Source organism: Osmerus mordax, chromosome 2, assembly GCF_038355195.1.
Source record: "Osmerus mordax isolate fOsmMor3 chromosome 2, fOsmMor3.pri, whole genome shotgun sequence".
Taxonomy (NCBI): domain Eukaryota; kingdom Metazoa; phylum Chordata; class Actinopteri; order Osmeriformes; family Osmeridae; genus Osmerus; species Osmerus mordax.
Window position 1 is genome coordinate 2,064,415 of NC_090051.1, and position 20,740 is coordinate 2,085,154.

A 20,740-nucleotide genomic window follows, 5' to 3' on the forward strand; every position below is an offset into this window, starting at 1 on the left:
GGTGCTCTTGAGCGGTGGGACCACCAGACGGTTGTCAGAAGAAGACTGTAGGTGGCGGGGGGGGGGGGTGTAAGGCTGGAGGAGAGACTTGATGTAGTCGGGAGCAGTCCCGTTCACCGCTCGGAAGGTCAGTACCAGAGTCTTGAATCTGATACGGGCCGTGATGGGAAGCCAGTGGAGGGAGATGAGGAGTGGGGGGAGAGAGTAGGGAGGGAGGGTGGGAGAGTAGGGAGGGAGGTGAGGGGAGAGAGTAGGGAGGGAGAGTAGGGAGGGAGGGTGGGGGGAGAGAGTAGGGAGGGGGGGTGGGGGGGAGAGAGTAGGGAGGGAGGGTGGGGGGAGAGAGTACGGAGAGAGAGAGTAGGGAGGGAGGGTGGGGGGCAGAGAGTAGGGAGGGAGGGTGGGGGGGAGAGAGTAGAGAGGGAAGGTGGGGGGAGAGAGTAGGGAGAGAGAGTGGGGAGGGAGGGTGGAGGGAGAGAGTAGGGAGGGAGTGTGGGGAGGGAGGGTGGGGAGAGTGGGAGGGTGGGGAAGAAAGTAGGGAGGGAGGGTGGGGGAGAGAGTAGAGAGGGAGGGTGGGGGGAGAGAGTAGGGAGAGAGAGAATACGGAGGGAGGGTAGGGGGAGAGAGTAGGGAGGGAGGGGGGAGAGTGTAGGGAGGGAGGTTAGGGAGGGAGGGTGAGGGGAGAGAGTAGGGAGGGAGGGTGAGGGGAGAGAGTAGGGAGGGAGGGTGGGGGGAGAGAGTAGGGAGGGAGTGTGGGGAGGGAGGGTGGGGGGAGAGAGTAGGGAGAGAGGGTGGGGGGGAGAAAGTAGGGAGGGAGGGTGGGGGATAGAGTAGGGAGGGAGGGTGGGGGAGAGAGTAGGGAGGGAGGGGATCACACTAGACACACACACAGTGTATATTCAAGTGGGTAATACTGTCATATTACTGGTCCTAAATGTAGTGTTTCCAGTGTGTGTGTGTGTGTGTACATGTGTGTGTGTGTACGTGTGTGTGTGTGTGTGTGTAAATGTGTGTGTGTCTGTGTGTCTGTGTGTGTGTGTGTGTCTATAGGGCCACTGGGTCACCAACAAACACACAGCATGTCTTCTATCATCCTGTATAAAACATCTTTATTTCTCCTTATTTAGTCACTAAGACACTATTTAGTTCATCACATTCAGTGGAACTGAGATCAAAGACAGGATCAGAATCAGAATCAGAATGGGATTTATTCGCCATGAGAGTTTGCACAGACAAGGAATTTGCTTTGGCAGGAAGGTGCATACAATAAACATATACCTAAAATTAAAATATGTGGACTATCTATACTAAGGGTACATAAACTTGGATTGTTGTTTGTCAACAATGAACCCGTTAAGGAGTAGCATCACACGTGTGCGATAGTTCGAAAGCCCCACAGAGTAACGTCGCACGTGTGATTCTGAACATTCCAACCCGCTATTTTCCGATAGACAAAAACGACATGACAAACGCTGTAGTATGGCTTCAAAATGTACAGTTAGGAGGCTAACAAGTAACGCTAGCAGGTAGTAGCATTGCTACGAGTATTATGCTAGGTTGCTAGGTAACGGAAGCTAACTAAAGCTAGCTAGCTTCCGTTTTGGAAAAATAACTCACTCTGGTGGAAGCGTCGGTAATATTTAGAGATATTAATCATATTTCATATCAGTAATATTTACATCTAAAGGTTAAAACAAAACAAACATTCTACACACAGCAATATTTACAAACACTCTGGGATATCAATCACAACTGTATACAGTTCAATCTTCAATGACATCTATGTGAGCACAGTGTGTGAGAGTGTGTGTGGGCTATTCTACCTGACACAGGGACACTGAGGAGTCAGGCCAAACCCTGAACCCAGGATAGAGGGGCTCAGTGAATGTGCTGTGGAATGTGTGCAGGTGGGTCAGTGTGTCAGAGGAGACTGTGTAGAAGGACAGAGTGCCGGCCGGCCAGTCCAGATACACTCCTACTCTGTGGGAGCTGGAGGGGGGGGCAGGTATGTCAGTGCTCTTATTATTGTGCCTGGCAGAGTAACTGTTATCATCACACTCCAGACTCCAGGACTTGTTATTGTATCCAAGCACACAGTCACCCATTCCTCTCCTGCTGATTCCTTTATATGTCACTGCTATATAAACCCCTCTTCTTCCACTCCACTCTACCTCCCAGTAACAGCGCCCAGACAGACCCTCTCTACACAGCACCTGTGACCAGTTCTCAAATCTCTCTGGGTGATCAGGATACGGCTGCTCCTCTCTCCTCCTTGTCACCTTTCTGTTCTCCTCAGACAGAGAGAGTTCTCTGTGTGCTGTGTTTGGGTCCAGTGTGAGCTCACAGGCATCTGATGGGGGAGACCAAGACACAATATATTACTGATCATCATCCTTCACATTAGAATGTCTCCCTCTTCCTGCCCTCCCTCTCTCTCTCTCTCTCTCTCTACCCATCCTCACTCCCCCTTTCATTCTCTCTCTCTCTCTACCCATCCTCACTCTCTCTCTCTTCACTCTCTCTCTCTCTCTACCCATCCTCACTCCCCCTTTCATTCTCTCTCTCTCTCTTCACTCTCTCTCTCTCTACCCTGCTCTCTGTCCCTCCCCCTCTCTCTCTCTTCCACTCTCCCTCTCTTCCTTTCATTCTCTCATTCTGTTCTCCCTCCCTCACATGCTAACTCTCTCCCTCCAAATCCCTCTTTCCATCATCCCTCATCTCCTTACCCCTGATATGCCCCCATCACTCCATCTTTCTAGGGAGGAGGGGAACAGGGGAGGAGAGGGAGAAGTGAAGAGAGGAGAGGGAGGAGGGGAAGAAGGGGAAGAGGGGAGGAGAGCAGAGGGAAGAGGGAGGAGAGGAAGAAGGGAGAAGAGGAAGAAGGGGAAGAGGGGAGGAGAGGAAGAAGGAGAAGAGGGGAGGAGGGGAAGAGGGGAGGAGGGGAAAAAGGGAGGAGAGGAAGAAGGGGAAGAAGGGAGGAGAGGAAGAGGAGAGCAGAGGGAAGAGGGGAAAAGGGGAGGAGAGGGAGGAGGGGAAGAGGAGAGCAGATGAGAGGGGAAGAGGAGAGGAGAGCAGAGGAGGGGAGGAGAGCAGAGGGAAGAGTGGAAGAGGGGAGGAGGGGAAGAGAGGAGAGGGAGAAGGGGAGGAGGGGAGCAGAGGAGAGGGGAAGAGGGGAGGAGAGGGAGGAGAGGAAGAAGGGAAGAGGGGAGGAGAGGAAGAGGGGAGGAGAGGGAGGAGGGGAAGAGGAGAGCAGAGGAGAGGGAAGAGGGGAAGAAGGGGAAGAGGAGAGCAGAGGAGAGGGGAAGAGGGGAGGAGAGGAAGAGGGGAAGAGGGGAGGAGAGGGAGGAGAGCAGAGGAGGGGAAGAGGGGAGGAGAGGAGGGGAGGAGGGAAGAGGGAGGAGGGGAAGAGGAGAGGGAGAGGGGAAGAGGAGAGGAGAGCAGAGGAGGGGAAGAGGGGAGGAGAGGAGGGGAAGAGGGGAGGAGAGCAGAGGGAAGAAGGGAAGAGGGGAGGAGAGGAGGGGAAGAGGGGAGGAGAGCAGAGGGAAGAAGGGAAGAGGGGAGGAGGGGAAGAGGGGAGGAGAGGAGGGGAAGGAGGAGGGGAAGAGGGGAGGAGAGGGAGGAGGGGAAGAGGAGAGAAGAGGGAGGGGAAGAAGGGAAGAGGGAAGGGAGGAGAGGAAGAGGGGAAGAGGAAAGAAGAGGGAGGGGAAGAAGGGAAGAGGGGAGGAAGGGAGGAGAGGAAGAGGGAGGAGGGGAAGAGGAGAGGAAGAGGAGAGGAAGAGGGAGGGGGGGAAGAGGGAGGAAGGGAAGAGGAGAGGAGGGGAAGAGAGGGAGGAGAGCAGAGGGAGGAGGGGAAGAGAGGGAGGAAAAGAAGGGAAGAGGGGAGGAGGGGAGAGGGAGATGGGGAAGAGGGGCGGAGAGAGAGGAGGGGAAGAGGAGAGCAGAGGGAGGGGAGGGGAACAGGGGAGGGGAAGAGGAGAGAGAGGGAGGAGGGGAAGAAGGGAAGAGGGGAGGAGGGGAAGAGGGAGGAGAGGAAGAGGGAGGAGGGGAAGAAGAGAGCAGAGGGAGGGGAACAGGGGAGGGGAGGGAGGAGGGGAAGAGGAGAGAGAGGGAGGAGGGGAAGAGGAGAGAGAGGGAGGAGGGGAAGAAGGGAAGAGGGGAGGAGGGGAAGAGGGAGGAGAGGAAGAGGGAGGAGAGGGAGGGGAACAGGGGAGGAGAGGGAAGAAGGGAAGGGGAGAGCAGAGGGAAGAGGGGAAGAGGGGAGGAGAGCAGAGGGAAGGAGAGCAGAGGGAAGGAGAGGAAGAAGGGAAGAGGGAGGAGGGGAGGAGAGGGAGGAGGGGGAGAAGGGAAGAGGGGAGGAGAGGAAGAGGGGAAGAGGAGAGGAGAGGAAGAGGAGAGAAGAGGGAGGAGGGGAAGAGGGGAGGGGAGGGAGGAGGGGAAGAAGGGAAGAGGGGAGGAGGGGAGGAGAGGAAGAGGGAGGAGGGGAAGAGGGAGGAGGGGAAGAGGAGAGGAGAGGGAGAAGGGGAGGAGAGGGAGAAGGGGAGGAGAGGAGAGGGAGAAGGGGAGGAGAGGAAGAGGAGAGAAGAGGGAGGAGGGGAAGAGGGGAGGAGAGGAAGAGGGGAAGAGGGAGGAGGGGAAGAGGGGAGGAGAGGGAGGAGGGGGAGAAGGGAAGAGGGGAGGAGAGGAAGAGGGGAAGAGGAGAGGAGAGGAAGAGGAGAGAAGAGGGAGGAGGGGAGGAGAGGGAGGAGGGGAAGAAGGGAAGAGGGGAGGAGAGGAAGAGGGGAGGAGGGGAAGAGGAGAGGAGAGGGAGAAGGGGAAGAGGGGAGGAGAGCAGAGGGAAGAGGGGAAGAGGGGGATGAGGGGAAGAGGAGAGGAGGGGACGAGGGGAGGAAGAGGGAGGAGGGGAAGAGGAGAGGAGAGCAGAGGAGGGGAAGAGGGGAGGAGAGGAAGAGGGAGGAGGGGAAGAGGGGAGGAGAGCAGAGGAGGGGAAGAGGGGAGGAGAGGAAGAGGGGAGGAGAGGGAGGAGGGGAGAAGGAAGGGGACATAGCACACACAGACGTACACACAGTATTGATGTGGGTAATTGTGTTAAATTACTGCTTCTAAAAGTGTGTGTTTACAGTGTGTGTGTGTCCATTTTTGACAGTGTCCAAGTCACTAATGGTATTGTCCCTTGTATGACCTTGTGTACTAGAACCAAGTAGCAGTCAATACTCACATTTCCTAAGGCCAGGTTTGATCCAGCACTCTCCACCATGATCCACACTGCAGGGATAAGCAGAGGAATGATGAAAATACACTTCACCTGTTGATAAGTGACTTAGCAACTGACTTTCTAAGTAAACATGTTGTTTCTCTCATCATCAGAGGTGTATTCCAGAAAGCAGGTTTTACAAACTCTGAGCCGGCTGCGTAAAGTCGGACATTCCTGCTTCCTGGTTTGCTGCGTTGACGTCAGTCATGGCCGATCAAGCGCTGTTTGCTTACTTCATCACTGACGAACTGCATGGTATAATTAGCCTACGTGACAAAAAAAGTTGTTTTGGTTAAAATCAACAAATAATCATGATAATTAATCATGATCTCAATGTTGATCAAAATAATCGTGCTTATCATTTTGCCCATAATCGTGCAGCCCTAGTGTGTAGGTTGTCCTTTGATGATAAATTCCAAATATGCTTTCATCAGATTTGATCCAACAACATTACTATTTTACCTATAATGCCGCAAAGTGCTGAACCATTCCAATTTATAGCATTTTGAGCTCTTGTAGCCTCTTGCACTCAATCACTTACTAGGTGACGTCAAGTAAGTGATTGAGGGTTCAGGGCTTAGGGTTTAGGGGGGACATTGGGATTGGGCCTTAGTATCATCATTCTCTGCACAAAGGTGTCCAAAACTGAGTAAATATAATAATATTTGTAGTTAAAAACATTCGGCAAATATAACAATATGAGTCCAACATAATGTTTATATTATATGAAGCTCAAAAACTATTTTGCGCTCAAATTGATTCCATTTTCTTTTCTTGTTGAAGTCCCTAGCTACATTCACTTCAAACCGACACTAAGACCTAGGTTTGAGCTGAGCTACATTTTACAACGTCTGGTTTTAGTGACCTCTCTTTCTGGAGCTAAAAACCCAGAGTTTCCCTCATCTCAGGGTTTAAAAACTCAGTTTTCACTAAACCCGCTTTCTGGAAATACAATTATGATTGTGGCTACAACCATATTGTAGATTGTAGAGTAAACATGCAGTTTTGATTGTAACATCAAGAAATGCAAGGCCTATTAACGTAATTAGATATATTCAGTGTTAAGCGACATTACATTAAGAGGTATATAAAAAACAAACATCTCCTTACTTGAGTTTCTCCAGTCTGCAGTGTGGATCCTCCAGTCTAGCAGAGAGCAGCTTCAATCCTTTTTCTCCTGGATGATTGTAGCTCAGGTCCAGTTCCCTCAGGTGGAAGGGGTTGGACCTCAGAGCTGAGGCCAGAGAAGCACAGCCTTCCTCTGTGACCAGACAGCCTGACAGCCTGTAGAAAGAGGATCAATATTGTGACAGAATCCATCTGGGCCTCCAGAGTGAGTCAGCACAGAGGGGTTCATTTGGCAGGTACTGTCATAGCTGCACCTCCCCTCATTAGACAGAGTGACCCACGTAATCCAATATCAGAAAAGTTGAAGATGTAACTCTTTATCCTGTATAAGAATGATACTGTTGTAGCGGGGTTTGCTCGTTTAAGATTAGCAATACTTAATTTAATAATAAAGCATGTAGTTCTTGGGGGCACCACCTCTTATTGTTAAAGGGATAGAGGAAACCTTATTGAATAATATTGAAATAATAGCCTTCGTAATAATCAATCTAATCTTAAGTAGTGAATTCTATGAAAGTAGAGCAGATCAGATAACGGGAGTGATACGTGAGGATTATACACAATGATTTATTTAGGAGAATGTAATTATAATGAACAAATACCAGGTAAGTTATGGGTTAGTCAGAGTAGTACAGTGGCTGTATGCAAATGAGGGCGAGCAACACAATGGCTGTGTAGAGCGCGTGTGAAGGGGGGAGAGAGAGAGAGAGAGGGGTAGAGAGGGACAGGTAGGCCTTTGGGGTAACAATGGACGAGCAAGGGTAACTGACTTAGCAAGGGTTAAGTTAGCTAAATTGTAAAGTACAATCAAACATCAACAATTTAATCACAACATGCCAATATATCACAAGTAAGAAATATTGCAAATCGTAGTTACTTTTGTCGGTTTGAAGAAAGAGTCAAAGGTTCGTTATGTCCAACGAATAGAAAGCGGAATCTCTCGTCAAAGTTCCGGGCGCTCAGTGAATGTGCCGATTGAGAGGAATAGGTTAGAGAGTGACGCGTTCACCTCAGTTTAATCCTACGAACAAGCGGGGGTGATTGTACGTTTGGGGGTTTTATACTCCAAAGAACAAGGGGGGGTCCCTGTGAAGGTGACCTCTTTCATTGGTCAGTTACTCCCCACCTGGGCGTCGTCCTGAGATCTGCCTAGGTGTGAAGTAGCTGTACCTTTTGAGTTCCGTTATTTCAACTGTCCATGGAATGCTTAAACTTCAGAATATAACAATACAACATTCATAAATGGTTTTGTTAGTATGGTACAATCGTTTTGATATCAAGATTGGCTGACTTAACTATCCTTGAAGGGAAGTTATAATCAAACCTCAATTAAACAACGTTCTAAGTAAATGAGAAAAACACACATTATAACACATCAACTACTGTCATTGAAATAGTGTCCATGAGCCATGTAGTCCTTGAGAATATGTTTGTAAATCCACATAAGAAAGTTCTTCCTTATAAATCCTTTGTCTGATACTGTAGGCCGTGTGGCCTCTGTTTCTGACCCCATGCTGGGCCAGAAGCTTTGAAGCTTCTCCTCTGGGAGAAGGACAAAGGGGGAAGACCCTCTCCTTGTCGGGGGTAGGAGAAGGTGTGATGGTACTGTGCTTTGTCTGTGGACTGTGCTACACTGTGTTCAGCATTCCATTTGTGTAGAGAGAGGCCAACCCCCCAGGTGAACTATAGGCAAGGTCCAGGCTTAGGTAAACAGGAAGATCCTTATCTTATCTGAGCATTTCATTTAGTTAGCCTAAGCAGGGCCACTTTAAGACATATGCACGCACACACGCACGCACGCGTGCAGGATCTATGCAAGGGAGCCAATGAAAGAAGAGCCATGTGACAGACAATTCTATATATTTGTACAACATGGTTTTTGTATTGGGAATGTTGGGATGATAATAGAGAATCGAGGATAAAGAACAAGCAAGTTTGCTTGTTCAATATTTCCACTATTTTAAACAGTTTTCATATTCCAAAGGAAGAAATATTAGTGCATCCAAACCAGCCAAGATAAATTAGAGTAGGCTATAGGGAAAGGAATTGCACATTTGTGTGCCAGATAATATTTCCACAAAAATTCCCCCATTAAATACAATACATCATGACAGTTTGCATGATTTGAAATGGTCACTTATTATCACACTGGTATTTAATTATCACAGCAAACAATTACTGCACTGAACTGTAAGTAAAGCAAAAATAACAAAACCTGTAATTATCACTCGAACCATTCACGTCTTCTATGCTAAACCTAGCAGTCACGTGAACGTGAATGAGGTGAACGAATCCTTTCTGTTTCCTCTACTGAGCCAATGCAACAGTCCCTATGCGCTGCCACGAGAAGATGAACGAATCACTCACTGAGACGACTCGTTACTCCCCAGTCATTCTAAAGATTCGTTCAAAATGAAGGAATCGTTCACAAACGACACATCACGACTGGCCTCTTGGTTGATGTGAACATACCACTTTACAATTAATAGACGTACACAAAATAAACAAAAATGGCCATTCCTCTGTATACGGAGGTAGTGACCAAATCAACTAATAAGTCTCCCTGTGTGAGTTCTTGTTTAAACTGTAGTTAAGCTGTAGTTCTCCTTTAGCTTTCCGGCAGAATAGACAGCATCTATCTTCCACTTTCCTAACTGTAGGAGCCATTTGTGTTTCTTATTGACATGTCATATTATTTTGGTTAGATAGAACTGTCAGAATATTTTGGACACTGGGTGGCAGTCATTGGAGGCACAGGGTTCTATATTTAGGGACACAGGTGACAGGAAGGGGCACAGGTAGAGGGAAGGGACACAGTTCTCACCAGACCAGAGAACAGACCACAGTGCACAGACCACCAATGACATTGGGAAACCTGGTATGTCAATCTACATTTTACAACTATGCATAATAAATAACAACTAAACGGCAAATAAGGACTGGAAAATCTGATACATTGTGTCAGCATAAGATCACTCCTAAACTACCTGTGTATAATGGCAACGATATAGACGTATTGGAAAACTAGAAACATTAAGCGAGAACTCGCCCTTTTATTGGAACTTGAGCTTCAAACTGAAAAAGGTGTTTTGTATTCCACAAAATCTGGCCGCTATCCCTAATCAAGGGACATTGTCGTCACCTGCGCTGGTCTGACAGATTGGAAACTCTGAAGTTCAACGCACAGGGAGAGTGTGTACTGGCAGCATCAGGCACGCTTTATTGAATGCTATAAAAGCCATATTGGGAAACGGATAATATAATGGTGTTGTTCGACTGAATGCTAAAATCTTACAACAATATCGTCTGTTTGAAAGTCGTGCAGTCGGCATACAAACGTTCCTGCATTACGCCAATGAGGTCTTATGCTTAATAAACAACTAAACGGCAAAGCCCTCTCCTGCTGCCTCTTCCTAGATATTTGTAACTACCTCCCGTTCCCCCTACCCTGCCTCAGTCAACTAAAATGTAATTTTACATATAAAACGGTGAAATATCAGCCTACCTGGCGAACTTGTTCCACTGAGTTGGATTCCAATTGAAGAATATCCCACCTCAGTCGCTCTTTATTAGCTACAAAAATGTCCTGGTTTATACACCGCGAATATCCTGTGGTTATCCTGAGGTAAACTTCTTCTAAATTACAGTAAAAAAACTCTGAAATACTTTTGTTCTGGACTGGAAAGTCATGTTTTGTTGACTTAAACTTTCAGATGTTAGCTACATTTTTCTTATCTTTGAATTTTCTGAGCAGATATACATCGCTGGTTCCGACGCCATTAGTTAACGTCGTTCTTTTTAGAAACACGGCTAACTGATCCAGAGATGGAGATCACATGACAGAACATGCAAACACGACATGCTATTGGACAATATTATCATAGTGAAATAACAGCAAGTTCTTCTGAAAAATGAAAGGGGAATTAAATGGAAGTGAAATTAACCAAATGTATGCAAAAAAAACTTAGCTACCCAATAAATGTATATATTTTAAAATAACAGAATGCTTATCAGTATTTATTTAATTCTGTTAGGTCATTAGATAACCATATTCTGCTACAAAAGAGCAACATAACTGCCTGTTGGCTCTGCCTTCCACCCTGAGAGAACAGGAACTGCTATATTCGGATGCTGTTCGTGGATAACGGTGTTGGAACAAACGGTTAATCATCAACACCATCATGCCTGTCTTTCTGTATTTCAACATTTCAACATTTTATATATAAAATGTTGAAATACAGAAAGACATAGAAAGACATACAGACAGATATATATATATATATATATATATATATATATATATATATATATTTTACACTGCTCAAAAAAATTATGGAACACTTTTGAAAACACATCAGATCTCAATGTGAAAAAAAATTATGTTGGATATCTATACTGATATGGACAGTTTAATGTCTTAGGAACGAAAGGATGACACATCTTTTGATGGAAATACGTTTTCATACTTTAAGAGGGCTTAATTTTATAGACACCCCAAAAATCAAAGTGAAAAAATGATGTGACAGGCTAGTTCATTTTGCCAAAATTAAATTTCTTCAACTCAAAATGCTTCTCAATATCTTGTGTGGCCCCCACGTGCTTGTATGCATGCTTGACAACGTCGCGGCATGCTCCTAATGAGACGACGGATGGTGTCTTGTGGGATGTCCTCCCAGATCTGTCGAAGGGCATCAGTGAGCTCCTGTAAAGTCTGAGGAGCAACCTGGCGGCGTCTGATGGACCGAAACATAATGTCCCAGAGGTGTTCTATCGGGTTTAGGTCAGGTGATCGTGAGAGACATTCAATTGTATCGATTCCTTCATCCTCCAGGTACTGCCTGCACACTCTTGCCACATGAGGCCGGGAATTGTCGTGCATCCGGAGGAACCCAGGACCTGCACCAGCGTAGGGTCTGACCATGGGTTCCAGGATTTCATCCCGATACCTAATGGCAGTCAGACTGCCGTTCTCTAGCCTGTAGAGGCCTGTGCGTCCCTCCATGGTCCACCACTTCCTGGTCCTCCCTCTGACTCTCTAAGCCTTCTGGGAAATCTGAACTCAGAATCCTCTTCATCCTCTTCAGCTCTTTCTTCACAAACCTGATGACGGTCTCCTCAAGCACCTGAAGCAGAGAGGGAAGATATTAGACAAACCAGGAACTATCTACACAGTAGAACAATATGATACAAATGATTCTGTCTTGTTTGTACTTTGTATTAACACAAAACTCACTGTGAATATGGAGGACAAGTCCTCATGGTGACTCTGGTCTGACTCAGACTTCTCCTGTTGATCTCTGAGGACAAGAGATGACATTACTTAACCACATGAACCACATGTATAAGGGCTGATAATCTACTAAGGAGTATTATCATACATAGGCATGAGTGGTAAACTTAACTGTATCCACTCATGCATACACACAGACACACTGTATAAGAGTGATACCATCACTACCAAGTAAACCATCTTCTATACCACTACAAGGCACTATTCCTTTAATACATTCATCAAAGATAGGAGCACTGTTACCCCCAGGTAAACAAGTGTGTTGTGTTTCAACCAGACACTGAAGAATGACATCAGGGTCCACCTCACACAGGGCTGCATGTTTGCTAGCAGCCTGCTTTAGACACTGCAGCACTCCTCAACCCAGGAGTTTAAGACCTTCTGGTCTCAACCAGTCTAAGAGGGCTGAGCCCCGCCCGGTCTGTGCTCATACCAGGCCTGGTACCTGCAGGGCTGGACACTGACTCTCATGCTGTCTGTGTGTGTGTGTGTGTGTGTGTGTGTGTGTGTGTGTGTGTGTGTGTGTGTGTGAGTGTGTGTGTGTGTGTAGGTAGGTTATTGTTGTCAAATGTTCACTAGAGCTACACTGATCTGAACGGTAGTATGGTATGGCTTGCATAATTGCATTAGTTTCAGGGTAGTTTGTTGTGGTTGTGTTGTGGTTGTGTCTCTGTGTTAATATCAGGTAAAGTTCAACATTAAAGCAGCACAGTGGACTGGTAGGTTGTGGTCCTGTCTCTCACTGATCAAACACAACAAGGAGGTCAAAGGTGTTGATGTGTCTGATGGTGGTCTAGTGGTTAAACTATAGATACATACAGAGAAGAACAACACCACGTTAATGAAATAATATTAATTATACCATGGTCTGGGTGAATACTTGATTCTGATTGGCTGCAGGGGTGTCCATTATCCGGTGATATACGGACACCTACTTACGTAGTTGCAGCAAAACTGTCTGTTCACCGTTCTAAATTACTGCGCTGGCTACATAATATATGAGCCTGTACAAAGTGAATGAAATAAGTAACCATAACAACAGGGACGCAGTCACAGCCTCCATTTACAATTATATTCTATATATATGTGATGTCATGAGGGATACTTTAGTATCTACAGTCAGCATCTCTAACCCTGTGTTTTAGTAGGGATGTGATGAGGGATACTTTAGTATCTGCAGTCAGCATCTCTAACCCTGTGTTTTAGTAGGGATGTGATGAGGGATACTTTAGTATCTACAGTCAGCAGCTCTAACCCTGTGTTTTAGTAGGGATGTGATGAGGGATACTTTAGTATCTACAGTCAGCAGCTCTAACCCTGTGTTTTAGTAGGGATGTGATGAGGGATACTTTAGTATCTACAGTCAGCATCTCTAACCCTGTGTTTTAGTAGGGATGTGATGAGGGATACTTTAGTATCTACAGTCAGCATCTCTAACCCTGTGTTTTAGTAGGGATGTGATGAGAGATACTGTAGCACAGTCCACAGACAAAGCACAGTACCATCACACCTTCTCCTACCCCCGACAAGGAGAGGGTCTTCCCCCTTTGTCCTTTTCCCAGAGCAGAAGCTTCAAAGCTTCTGGCCCAGCATGGGGTCAGAAACAGAGGCCACACGGCCCACAGTATCAGACAAAGGATTTATAAGGAAGAACTTTCTTATGTGGATTTACAAACATATTCTCAAGGACTACATGGCTCATGGACACTATTTCAATGACAGTAGTTGATGTGTTATAATGTGTGTTTTTCTCATTTACTTAGAACATTGTTTAATTGAGGTTTGATTATAACTTCCCTTCAAGGATAGTTAAGTCAGCCAATCTTGATATCAAAATGATTGTACCATACTAACAAAACCATTTATGAATGTTGTATTGTTATATTCTGAAGTTTAAGCATTCCATGGACAGTTTGAAATAACAGAACTCAAAAGGTACAGATACTTCACACCTAGGCAGATATCAGGACGACGCCTAGGTGGGGGGGAACTGACCAATGGAAGAGGTCACCTTCACGGAGACCCCCCCCTTGTTCTTTGGATTATAAAACCCCCAAACGTACAATCACCCTCGCTTGTTCGTAGGATTAAAACTGAGGTGAACCGGTCACTCTCTAACCTATTCCTCTCAATCGGCACATTCACTGAGCGCCCGGAACTTTGACGAGAGATTCCGCTTTCTATTCGTTGGACATAACGAACCTTTGACTCTTTCTTCAAACCGACAAAAGTAACTACGATTTGCAATATTTCTGACTTGTGATATATTGGCATGTTGTGATTAAATTGTTGATGTTTGTTTGTATTTTACAATTTAGCTAACTTAACCCTTGCTAAGTCAGTTACCCTTGCTCGTCCATTGTTACCCCAAAGGCCTACCTGTCCCTCTCTACCCCTCTCTCTCTCTCTCTCCCCCCTTCACACGCGCTCTACACAGCCATTGTGTTGCTCGCCCTCATTTGCATACAGCCACTGTACTACTCTGACTAACCCATAACTTACCTGGTATTTGTTCATTATAATTACATTCTCCTAAATAAATCATTGTGTATAATCCTCACGTATCACTCCCGTTATCTGATCTGCTCTACTTTCATAGAATTCACTACTTAAGATTTGATTGATTATTACGAAGGCTATTATTTCAATATTATTCAATAAGGTTTCCTCTATCCCTTTAACAATAAGAGGTGGTGCCCCCAAGAACTACATGCTTTATTATTAAATTAAGTATTGCTAATCTTAAACGAGCAAACCCCGCTACAATACTTTAGTATCTACAGTCAGAAGCTCTAACCCTGTGTTTTAGTAGGGATGTGATGAGGGATACTTTAGTATCTACAGTCAGCAGCTCTAACCCTGTGTTTTAGTAGGGATGTGATGAGGTATACTTTAGTATGTACAGCCAGCATCTCTAACCCTGTGTTTTAGTATGGATGTGATGAGGGATACTTTAGTATCTACAGTCAGCAGCTCTAACCCTGTGTTTTAGTAGGGATGTGATGAGGGATACTTTAGTATCTACAGTCAGCATCTCTAACCCTGTGTTTTAGTAGGGATGTGATGAGGGATACTTTAGTATCTACAGTCAGCAGCTCTAACCCTGTTTTAGTTTAACCAGCAGAGGTCAGTACATACCCTTCCTCATTAGAAGGTCCTCCTCCATCACTGAACATGATAGGTAGAAACATAGACCTGTCACTCTTCATGGACACACAGCTGGGTACAGGTGAGGCTGGTCTCTGCTGTCTCATCCTGTCAACAAACACAACAAAGTGTCTTACAAACATAAATCACTAAAGTAGACACCACAGATATATCATACTGTCCAACATGTGTTACTGTAGTCATTCATCAGTAGGGTCAGATCCAGGCTTAAATGTTGCTGTTAAACTTAAATGAGAGTCAGAAAGGCAGGTTTCCAGACCTGTTGTTACTCTGTATCTCTCACTGTGAACCTTTACCACATGGTCTGTATGTCAGCCAGGCTGGCAGTCAGCAGCTCTAACCCTGTGTTTTAGTAGGGATGTGATGAGGGATACTTTAGTATCTACAGTCAGCAGCTCTAACCCTGTGTTTTAGTAGGGATGTGATGAGGGATACTTTAGTATCTACAGTCAGCATCTCTAACCCTGTGTTTTAGTAGGGATGTGATGAGGGATACTTTAGTATCTACAGTCAGCAGCTCTAACCCTGTGTTTTAGTAGGGATGTGATGAGGGAAACTTTAGTATCTACAGTCAGCAGCTTTAACCTTGTTTTAGTTTAACCAGCAGAGGTCAGTACATACCCTTCCTCATTAGAAGGTCCTCCTCCATCACTGAACATGATAGGTCGATGCATAGACTTGTCACTCTTCATGGACACACAGCTGGGTACAGGTGAGGCTGGTCTCTGCTGTCTCATCCTGTCAACAAACACAACAAAGTGTTTTACAAACATAAATCACTAAAGTAGACACCACAGATATATCATACTGTCCAACATGTGTTGCTGTAGTCAATCATCAGCAGGGTCAGATCCAGGCTTAAATGTTGCGGTTCAACATGAAATCAACATGATATCTGCCACTGCAAGCATTTAACAGCCAGTTGTTGTTGTTGTGTTTTGTTTGCTTTTATAATTTTCTTTTCTGTTTGTGTATCAACTTGCTTTTGTTGTATATTTGTTTTGGGAAGGGGAGGTGAGGGGTGGGGGGCTGTAATGTGTATCCTCACCATTTGGCTGTCTGATATGTTATCCTCTCACTTCTTATTTGTGAAGACTATTGTACATTGAGTCTTGTTTTGAAATTTCTACAAATAAATCATATATAAAAAAAATTAATAAAATAAAAAAACAGCTCCCTCATCTAGCTCTGACAACTGTTTTTCTAACAAAGTTTAGTCTGAGACTGAAAGGCGTTTTTCTGACGGCGTTTGGTTTGACGGCGTTTTTTCTGAGACTGACAGAGGTTTTTCTGAGACTGAAGCCATTTCGCCTGAGTCTGAAGACTTTTGGTCTGAGACCTGACGCCTTTTTGTTTGAGTCTGACACTTGAGTCAGAGATCTGAGGATGTCCTAAAATGAACACCGTACACCACAGATATATCATACTGTCCAACATGTGTTACTGTAGTCATTCATCAGTAGGGTTTAGAACCAGGCTTGAATATTGCTGGTCAACTTGAATGAGTCAGACAGGCAGGTTTCCAGACCTGTTGTTACTCTGTATCTCTCACTGTGAACCTTTACCACATGGTCTGTATGTCAGCCAGGCTGGCAGTCAGCAGCTCTAACCCTGTGTTTTAGTAGAGATGTGATGAGGGATACTTTAGTATCTACAGTCAGCATCTCTAACCCTGTGTTTTAGTAGGGATGTGATGAGGGATACTTTAGTATCTACAGTCAGCAGCTCTAACCCTGTGTTTTAGTAGTGATGTGATGAGGGATACTTTAGTATCTACAGTCAGCATTTCTAACCCTGTGTTTTAGTAGGGATGTGATGAGGGATACTTTAGTATCTACAGTCAGCAGCTCTAACCCTGTGTTTTAGTATGGATGTGATGAGGGATACTTTAGTATCTACAGTCAGCATCTCTAACCCTGTGTTTTAGTATGGATGTGATGAGGGATACTTTAGTATCTACAGTCAGCATCTCTAAACCTGTGTTTTAGTATGGATGTGATGAGGGATACTTTAGTATCTACAGTCAGCAGCTCTAACCCTGTGTTTTAGTAGGGATGTGATGAGGGATACTTTAGTATCTACAATCAGCATCTCTAACCCTGTTTTAGGTTAACCAGCAGAGGTCAGTACATACCCTTCCTCATTAGAAGGTCCTCCTCCATCACTGAACTTGATAGGTAGATCCATAGACCAGTCACTCTTCATGGACACACAGCTGGGTGCAGGTGAGGCTGGTCTCTGCTGGATTGGGCTTCAACACAACAGAGACAGACCTTCAGTCTCTCATTTATTCTGACTAATGATGATGTCATAATATCACTGCTGAGCTCTGAGATGGAGAACAGTCATGAACAAGTATGGATTCTCATCTTACCTCTTAGCTTTGGTGTCCATGTCATGTTCCCCAGAGAGACTCGTTTTAGCGACAGCCCTCTGAAACACAGTAATGATTCATACATTAATAATAATGATAATAGAGAGACAGGGGCTAGTTGTCACAGGATCAAGTTGTAATACTGCTGCCAGACTGAGGATTGGTGTCAAAAGTTCAGAAAATTATTTATCTTGATCATCAGAGGCTATCTACATTAGATGATGCAGTCTAGTCATGAAATCAAAACACTCAAACACAATTTTCAATATTATAGAATTTACCAACAATGCATTTTAAAAGCAAACACAAGTGCATATTAAGTGACATGGATTAAACCTCAGTCAGTCACATGTTGACACTGTGTCAGGTGTTACCCACTGTCCTTGTACACATGCTCCCTGTGTTGTGTCACATGTTGACACTGTGTCAGGTGTTACCACTGTCCTTGTACACATGCTCCCTGTGTTGTGTCACATGTTGACACTGTGTCAGGTGTGACCCACTGTCCTTGTACACATGCTCCCTGTGTTGTGTCACATGTTGACACTGTGTCAGGTGTGACCCACTGTCCTTGTACACATGCTCCCTGTGTTGTGTCACATGTTGACACTGTGTCAGGTGTTACCCACTGTCCTTGTACACATGCTCCCTGTGTTGTTTCAGGGAGGATCTGTACAGCAGGTTTCAGGACAGTGTCTCATCCTTTAAAACAGTTCAATGTCCACTGCTGTAACACACCACATTTATAAACTAATGATGCTTCTAAATCTCTGTGAATGAGTGTTTCTGGTATTTCACTGTCCCCCCATGTTGTTCTACATTCAGTACGACCCTGTTCCCCACACTGAAACCCACCTGTGGTGTCTTGTGTTGTCGTCTTGTCTCAGGGACTCTGGTGGTCTCTGGTCTGGGGGGGTCAGCATGGTCCAGTGGGAACCTGCTGGGAAGTTCCCTGACATACTTGTCAGGGACGTAGAAGGGCTCTGAACTCTCATCCTTGCAGACGAGCCACCAGTCATCACTGGTCTTGTCCAGGAGGAGGTAATGTTCACCAGGTTTGATGGAGATGATGCTGCCAGTTCTGTCTGTGTACTGATACGCAAACTCCACCAGAACCCCACCTTTGCTGCGCCTCTCAAAGCTCATTGCTACAACGACCACCCTGTGGCCACGCCCACTCCAAGGGAGGGGGGCTGACCTACAGGAGCAGGCTGGGAAGGGTGAGGGGCGTGGTCAGACTCAAGAGCAGTCTTCCTAGGGAGGGAACATAAAACATTGCTTAACTGTACATATTAAGACACACTAACACACAGGCATGTAGACACTATCACAGGCACCGTGAAAGAAAGGCAAAAGAAGGGCAAAATGTTGCTGCAGCTTTTTGTCTAATGCCCCCACCCCTAGTAGCTTCTCAGCTTGAAGGACAGGCCCTGATGGATCTTGGTGGTACTGGGACTGTTCTGGTCATTCTATTCCATTAATTTCATTTTAATATCCAGAACACAGTGGAACAGGTTTACACTAGAGAGTGTATTGAATGAAAGTTTACGTCATCATAGGTTGTCATGGGCTAGCCATCTCTTTGACCCACAATCAAAAGCTGTTAGCACAAGCTCCCCAGTCTATAAAGGACTAAAGTACTCTAAATAGGATATATATACATTTGATATGTTCATTTAAACCCTTGATTACATATGTGCAGTGTTGTTGTCAAAGGGCAAAGCCTGTCTCCTTCCTGGACACTGTTAACTGATAACACAGCACATCCTCTTCCTGTGAATCAGCACAGGTGGGAGGTCCTTAAGCACTGACTGTTTAGACAGTGCTGCTAACACACGTTAGCCTATGATCACAGTTACAGACACACTAGACACCTCTCAGCGCTCCACGGCCCGCCGTCATTATGCTGCTTGCTAAAGCTTGCTCATGCCTGCATAGCCATAAGTTAGTTCTTTGTAAGATGTGACTTGTAAATGTCTGAGACACTAGTGTAGGTCCGAGGGCACAATGTTACCGGTTCTATGAACCATCTAAAGACTAAACAAACGTTATCTAGCACCATGAATGCGGCGTCTTCTGTCTGTGCTTGCCAAGGCTGTGTTGATGTCACCCCCTGATGTTAACGTTTGTTTAGTCCTTGTGAGGGTAAAACCTCCCATATTGTGATACATTTACATTTAGTCATTTAGCAGACGCTCTTATCCAGAGCGACTTACAGTAAGTACAGGGACATACCCCCGAGGCAAGTAGGGTGAAGTGCCTTGCCCAAGGACACAACGTCAGTTGGCATGACCGGGAATCGAACTGGCGACCTTCGGATTACTAGCCCGACTCCCTCACCGCTCAGCCACCTGACTCCCTGTGATACTATTTAACTGGCCTTCATTCCTGTATTCATGGTCCAGTCCTATGAGATGCTCAGCTTGAGTGTATCAGACAACTGCATCTAACAGATCTGGATTGGCAATTGACTTTATTGACTTTCACAGCATTTGGGTAAGATAAGAGACTTCTTCAGTACTCATAGCTCCACTTTCCCCCCGTGCGTAGGCCTACGCCATGTTTTAAGATGTGATACGGCAACACAGAGTGACCAAAAGGCAAAGAGAAAGTGCATCCATAACAAATGACAGTTTTACTTGGTCTTCAATGGGAGTAAATTGTATAGGTTATCTAAAATTATGCCAATTACCTCCTTTTAGCCGATTTAGCCAGAAAGAAAATGTGTGAATTTGGCCCACAAAAAAAGATAATGTTAAGATAGGGCACAATGAGTTAATTATTTTTGGGAAATCTTTTAATTTTTTACTCCATCAATGTTTAAATAACTGCTAGTTATTGCTGGTAAATTCAGTAAATATCTTTCACCGTTTTTTGTTGTTTCCTTAGCCATTTCTCAAAAATCATTCATTGTTCACAATGGGTTAATTGAAATGTTTATTGAGAAACCTGACAAAATGTGGGCATTTCAACAACCATGTCAGGTCAAATATGGGAGCGCTCGTTCACATGCTAAGTGGTGTCTATGAAGACAAACGTGTGATATGAGGATGATGTGATTATCACTAGTTACTGTAAGTGGTGTCTATGAAGACTAACGTGTGATATGAGGATGATGTTATTATCACTAGTTACTGTAAGTGGTGTCTATGAAGACTAACGTGTGATATGAGGATGATGTTATTATCACTAGTTACTGTAAGTGGTGTCTATGAAGACTAACGTGTGATATGAGGATGATGTGATTATCACTAGTTACTGTAAGTGGTGTCTATGAAGACTAACGTGTGATATGTGTCACGTACGCAGTGTTCATTAATCTGAGAACAACTTTGTGTACAGAGTTTTCCAGTTTTCTGCGTTGACATACTGTTACGGATGAATTTACACAGAGTTTAATACACTTGATCTCTGTCCTGCCTTACAATCTCCTGCAACTCAGTCTCCTTCCCCCTTTAGAGAGAGAGAAGGGAGGGTTGCAGCTCAGTGGTTAGAGCACCTGACTGCAGCTCAAGAGGTAGCAGGTTCAAAT

General features: G+C 45.2%; 1 protein-coding gene across 1 annotated transcript; it reads right to left on the reverse strand.

The window, feature by feature from the left end:
• Positions 1 to 1,281: 1,281 nt before the first annotated feature.
• Positions 1,282 to 18,458, reverse strand: LOC136959556 (uncharacterized). The gene is made up of 10 exons (XM_067253933.1): positions 18,064 to 18,458; positions 17,209 to 17,267; positions 16,969 to 17,085; positions 11,610 to 11,673; positions 11,339 to 11,499; positions 10,997 to 11,109; positions 9,882 to 9,930; positions 6,359 to 6,532; positions 5,213 to 5,259; positions 1,282 to 2,347 (listed from the first exon to the last, which is right to left on the reverse strand). Exons 1-10 carry the CDS (start codon positions 18,352 to 18,354, stop codon positions 1,812 to 1,814), a joined length of 1,611 nt encoding a protein of 536 aa, XP_067110034.1. The 5' UTR covers positions 18,355 to 18,458; the 3' UTR covers positions 1,282 to 1,811.
• Between the last annotated feature and the right edge of the window lie 2,282 nt (positions 18,459 to 20,740).

Coding starts and splice junctions, on each gene's coding strand:
- LOC136959556 (XM_067253933.1), bottom strand. CDS start 18,354: ATGAGCTTTGAGAGGCGCAGCAAAGGTGGGGTTCTGGTGGAGTTTGCG. Junction 17,086..17,208: donor ATGGACACCAAAGCTAAGAG/GTAAGATGAGAA, acceptor GTTGTGTTGAAG/CCCAATCCAGCAGAGACCAG. Junction 6,533..9,881: donor CAGTGGAACAAGTTCGCCAG/GTAGGCTGATAT, acceptor CTCTTTCTACAG/GCTGTCAGGCTGTCTGGTCA.